The sequence below is a fragment of the Juglans regia genome, chromosome 5, assembly GCF_001411555.2.
Source record: "Juglans regia cultivar Chandler chromosome 5, Walnut 2.0, whole genome shotgun sequence".
Taxonomy (NCBI): Eukaryota; Viridiplantae; Streptophyta; class Magnoliopsida; order Fagales; family Juglandaceae; genus Juglans; species Juglans regia.
The window spans coordinates 5833076-5839075 of NC_049905.1; the positions used below are offsets into that span (position 1 = coordinate 5833076).

Below are 6000 nucleotides of genomic sequence, written 5' to 3' on the forward strand. Positions count from 1 at the left end.
TGACGAACTTAAAAAAATGCAAGTTAAAAAAATGCAAGTGTATCAACATTTTTTATAACTCAAAGTCAAACTTGTTCACAAATATAAGTGTCTATATATAATTAATTAATAATAAAATATATAAGCTTCAAATGTACAAATTTCACGCCGTCTTTTTATAAAAAAATGAATTACATTATATAAAAATGTAAAAAGCTCACACAAAACTTATACGTTAAGAATTTATCCTTAACATTACTTATAATTAATAACCCCATAAGTAATTTTAGTGGAAGTTTTGCTCTCTCTATCAAATTTCTGTGTCTTTGATCGGTTGTATATTAAAATTTAAATGTGATTAGCTATGAATGAATAAATAATAATTTATCTTCCTTCTTTTAAACTCACTTTTATTTTCTTTATTTTTTTTTCAAAAATTAATTTTATATTAAATTCTGTTATATATAATCACTTTTATATATTTCTTACACACTTTTAATTTGATTGATCAAAATAATTATTTTATATTTAAAAAAATAATATAATCAATTATATTAATAAAATGCACAAAATGTACACAAAAGTGACTATAGACTGCGTTTTTGTTTTATATTATATAAAATAATCTTATAGGAATTTGGGGAATCTAAAACGACGACGGATTCCTTTCATAATATAACCTCTCTCTCTCTCTCTCTCTCTCTCTGCCATTTTCATTTCATTTTCCACAAACCAAACGCTGGCTGACGATCGATGCCAGAGCTCTCCTATAAATCCCACCTGAGTTAATTATTCCCAGTAGCTTTCCGCAGAATCTCTCTTCCCAGATTCTCCAAACGGTGACCGTCTCCCTCTTTCTTTCACACTGCTGCAGATCTAGGGTCTTGGTCCGTCAATTTCTGCAAATCTGTGTCCGAATTCCGGGCTTCATTAATTTCTGTTTCTAATTTATTGAACTTTTCTGTGTTTGGAATTTACAGCTGCAGCTCCCTTTTTGCGCGATAAAGTATGTCCGGCTGAGGTACGAAGTCATACATCTCTCTAGGAACATGTATATACGTATACGTGGACGAGTAACCTGTCTGGTATTAATGAGTGTGTGTAATGTGTAATGTTATATTATTGACTGTGAAGAGCGGGGTTGATATTTTGGTAGATCCAGAAAAACTGGGGCGGGGCTTGGAGAGAGCGGTGAGCTTTGAAGATGAGTGAAAGCCAGAGGTTCCAGCTGGGGACCGTTGGGGCTTTGAGCTTGTCGGTGGTGTCGTCGGTCTCGATCGTGATTTGCAACAAGGCGCTCATTAGCACGCTTGGTTTTACATTTGGTGAGTAGTCATCCATGTGTATTCATCCTAAAGAAAGCAGTGCTGAGATGATGGCTTTTGTGATGCAATTAACATGACATTGAGCGTCGGTTCTTAGATCTGTAATTTTTCAGCCAAAAAAAAAAAAACTATTGGACTTGGTGCCTAGGTGTGGTAATTGGAAATAACGCTCTCATTTGTTTAAAAACTAATACTCTGTGGTTTAATGGTTGTTGCGGGCCAAAACTACCACGTGGGCTCATTAATTTTTTTTCAGGGAACATTGTTAATAAAGTAGTTATTCATTTCTCATTAATGGAGTCTGCATTAAATTGCTAGCGTCGTCCTCATTATCTTCTTAGCTTCTAGATCTTTGTTATCTAGTGGAGAATACTTACTTACAATATGGGGTGCTGCAGCCACAACCTTGACAAGTTGGCATCTTCTTGTCACTTTTTGCTCTCTTCATGTGGCGTTATGGATGAAATTGTTTGAACACAAGCCTTTTGATCCAAGAGCTGTAATGGGTTTTGGCATACTAAATGGAATCTCCATTGGACTATTAAATCTTAGCTTGGGCTTCAATTCTGTTGGGTTTTACCAGGTAACCTACACTTCTGGTCCATAATCCACGACTGTAATATCATACATAAATATTTATTTTATCAACATGAAGATTACATGATTTGGTTTCTCATTCTATTTCTACTCCATTTCTGAAGTATAACATCTCTGCGTTTGTACCTGTAAAAAGATATATATGCGATTGCATGGGATTGGTTTCATGAGCTCTGTGAAATTGAAAAAGAGTTCATTATCTGAAATGTGCATATGTTCTATGTGATTTGTGGAGTCTAAATAACATGGGGTCACTTTTTCTTGTGATAAAAACTCTTGCCTGATCTCAAAGTTTGATCCGTACAGATTCATAAATTGTTGGTTTTAACTTGTGTCTTGGTATAGCGTCATGGTAATATGATGATTTATGGGAGTGATCGGTTTATGACTTGTCTTTGTTATCCCTTTTCTTATCTAAAATCTTAGCAGTATTGATCTGATATGCTGGTTTCTGAGCATTTCTCTCTTGGTTTTTCGTTAGATGACAAAACTGGCAATTATTCCCTGCACTGTTCTCTTGGAGACTCTCTTCTTTATGAAGAAATTCAGGTAAGTTTTATTTAGTTTATTGGTTTGTATGTAGGCTGTAAGATAAGATACAGCTGTTGTGCTACTTGATTGGTAAGAAAAAGCTAGAGTAAAAACTGGAAGAATCTTGTTTGTATGGTAACCCTCTCTTCTACTATTGGTGGACTGTTGCACAGAAAGACCGGCAGAAGAAACCTCTCTAGCAGCTCTTTTCATGCACTTAGCTTCTGCTAGCGGCGTGCAGCAAGGCCATGACCCAAACACTTTTTTCAATTTGGAGAGAGATGGACACAGTCTATAGACCTCGCTATATTTAATGTTGAGGTGCTTTATTGCCTTTGTTTGTCTCCACCACTGCAATTGTAGCAGAAATTCCAGCCCTACCCTCTTCTTCCCTTTCTTTCTAAAAATCTGGAAGCATATAGAGTTTTAAGTTTCTTGTGCAGACTAATATTAAGGTTTTGTTACTACACTTAGACACATAAGCCTGTGAATATGATTGCATGTGCTTCATTTTAACCAACTACCTTGTTACCATTCTCAATGGAAACAAACTCTGGAAAAAATATGCCTTGGGGTCCCCTTTAGTTGTTGCCTGGAGCCAAGAACGAGCTTTGACTTTGCAAAGCACTTTTATGGGGTACATTGATTATGCTGAGAGGAAACAGGGAATAGGGTTTGGCGCAGATGAAAAGTCAACTTTTATAGTTTATTTCACAAAAGATAAAAGAATATTGTTATATTTTGTGGTACTTCGCTCAATTGCAATCATAACTGCTTTCATCATCGGTTGGGCGCTAGCAAAGGCAGTCTGGATTAGAGAAATTGGTATCAGTGATGACCCTCAGCCTCTTGAAAATGACCTAAGGTGACTGAAACATTTCCATCATTGGCAATGCTTAGCTTGGGGGAGTTGGCCTTTATGGCACAAGTTGCTAAGAGGCTTGCAGTAGACCAACTGGCTTGAAGGCATTTGAAGCCAAGAGACCTTAGTATTTGAATGGTTATTTGTCTAGAACTTTCACAAGCCTGGAAAACGTTATCTGTACAACTTCTAGAAGGCAGATGTTTCATGGTTTCTTGTTCATGATTGTTTTTTTTTATCAGTAAGTTTCTTGGTCATGATTTTAATCTTTAATGCCTATTCAGTCAGTACCAGTCTAAACTACTCTAATTTCTTTGTTTTCTTTCCCCTTTTTTGACTTGGTTGAAATCAATAGAGTAGGTAGCTTGTGCATGATGTCTGACCTATGCATGCCGGCACTTATGATCTTGTTCTTCTATGATAGTGTATCCACTGGGGAGAGAGTTTCTGCTTTCATAATTCATGGTGGGCGGCCTGTTCTGCCAAGGATGCTCTCTATATCTGTTTAAATACTGTGTACTGATACTTTTTTCTTTACCCTCTAAACAGTAGGAGTATCCAATTTTCACTCATCATCCTGCTTTTTGGTGTCGGAATTGCAACGGTGACTGATCTTCAGCTCAATGCCCTGGGTTCTTTCTTGTCCTTGCTTGCTGTTATCACAACCTGTGTTGCTCAGATTGTATCCTAAGCTGAAATAACGTTTACTGTGTTGAATGTTTCTTATACATTAATTTACCTGGCAGAAATAAGAAAGGAGAAAAGAGGAAAAAAAGAAAAGAAAAGACGAAGATATATTTCATGTTTGGCCAAAGCAAACAACTTGTCTTTTTAATGTAACGTTTTCTCTTATTTGACAAGTAATAGGCATATATGCCAATAGGCTTTGGACTAAGTGGCACTTCTCACCGACCTTAATGCCTGATTTTTTTCGTGGTTAGTTAAGTGTTTGTTGTTAAAAACTTAACCAGTTATTGTCAGATGACCAATGCCATTCAGAAGAAGTTCAAAGTTTCTTCAACCCAACTTCTCTATCAGTCTTGTCCCTATCAGGCAATAACTTTGTTCATTGTGGGCCCGTTTCTGGATGGACTTTTGACTAATCGGAATGTTTTTGCTTTCAAATATACCCCTCAAGTGCTGGTAAGAATTGCGCCAATCCTCACAGAGAGAGGAAAAAAAGATTCTGCCTATCTGTTTTCTAATCTGTTTTGCTTCTTAATTTAACTATTATACGTGCTTTGTCTTTATTGCAGTTCTTCATCGTTCTATCCTGCCTGATTGCTGTCTCTGTAAACTTCAGTACCTTTCTGGTTATTGGAAAGACATCTCCAGTCACCTATCAAGTCCTTGGACATCTGAAAACATGCCTGGTTTTGGCGTTTGGCTATGTTTTACTTCATGACCCATTTAGCTGGCGAAATATTTTAGGAATCCTGGTTGCTGTAGTTGGGATGGTACTCTATTCTTACTGTTGCTCTCTTGAGAGCCAGCAGAAGGCTAATGAAGCATCTGCACCGTTGTCCCAGGTAGTTCAACTTCTTTCCGTGCTCAATCTTTATATACTAATGGTTTTCACATCAATTTAGATGATCACTTATCAAAAAAAATTTAGATTATCATTTGGTGAAACAATTAGAAAACAACCTGATATCTCACCTCCCCAAGGTCTTTGTATCTACTTCCTCTCTCAGTAAACTCCATATCATATCTATTATTTTACTTTTCTCATACATATCTTGATTCTCTTTATTTTTAATATCCCGCAGTTTTATTGGCATGTGTGATGTATATGCTAAACATCTTTGTTTCTTGTTGTAGGCAAAGGAAAGTGAATCTGATCCCCTTTTAAGTGTAGAAAATGGAGCTACAATCTTAGGTGATGGCGTTGTTCCGAAGGCTCCCACATGGAATTCAAACAAGGATCTGCATGCATAAAGCCTTTGTAATCGTTAAATATTATTTTGCGTCGATTGAAATCGGTAGAAAAACCAGTCCAGTGATGAAGATGTTACTGGTAAGGTCACCCAGAGTAAGTTATGTCAGATTATAACTATTCTGTAATGACTTGTTACAATTAAGAGGAAAGGGGAAGAGAGAGGGGGAGAGAGATAGTGTCCGAGTCTCCCTATTATAGCGGTTTTGGGCAGTATTTTTGAACCAATCAGGTGCATATCAGAATTTAATGTGTCTTGTATACTATTATTTCGAAACACTGAACAATTTTCGTTGATGTTTTCTGTTTATTTGGATTGGTATATTCATCATTTTTTGAAAATCTCTGGACTCAGTGAGAACTTTTTGCTGCTGAAGATGTTCAATGAACCTTTTCCTGCACCTTTCTGCACTTTCGCAATCCAAGCGAAGTGAAGATTTGCTGATGACAACTGACACGTCTCCTTTGTATGTAATATGCATGGCGTATATGTATGTATACACACTAGGAACGACCCGCGTTAGCCTTGGTTGTACATGACATAATGATTTAAATAAAATAAAATAAAAAGTTCAGTAATTTATTTATTTGAGAAAAGAAAATACAAGGTTAAGAAAAGATAAAAAATTAAGATTAAAAAATTTTAAATTTTAGCAAAATATGAGCATTAGTTTGCATCTATATTGAATTATCTATTTACTCTCTATATAATAATAAAATATTATTTATTTTTTATTTTAAAAAAATTGAAACAAAAAAAAGAAAAGAAA

At 35.8% G+C, this 6000-nt stretch overlaps 1 protein-coding gene across 4 annotated transcripts; it reads left to right on the plus strand.

Moving 5' to 3' along the window:
• Window positions 1-672: 672 nt before the first annotated feature.
• On the plus strand, window positions 673-5572 carry LOC109002422 (UDP-xylose transporter 3-like). 4 transcript variants are annotated; one of them, XM_018980167.2, is made up of 9 exons: window positions 673-866; window positions 960-1000; window positions 1136-1304; window positions 1703-1887; window positions 2383-2450; window positions 3844-3976; window positions 4276-4437; window positions 4551-4823; window positions 5116-5572. In XM_018980167.2, exons 3-9 carry the CDS (start codon window positions 1184-1186, stop codon window positions 5230-5232), a joined length of 1059 nt encoding a protein of 352 aa, XP_018835712.1. In that variant the 5' UTR covers window positions 673-866; window positions 960-1000; window positions 1136-1183; the 3' UTR covers window positions 5233-5572. The 4 variants fall into 4 exon arrangements, with proteins under 4 accessions (XP_018835712.1, XP_018835715.1, XP_018835713.1 ...); XM_018980170.2 differs by having other exon boundaries at window positions 1142-1304; XM_018980168.2 differs by having other exon boundaries at window positions 673-818.
• Window positions 5573-6000: the final 428 nt, after the last annotated feature.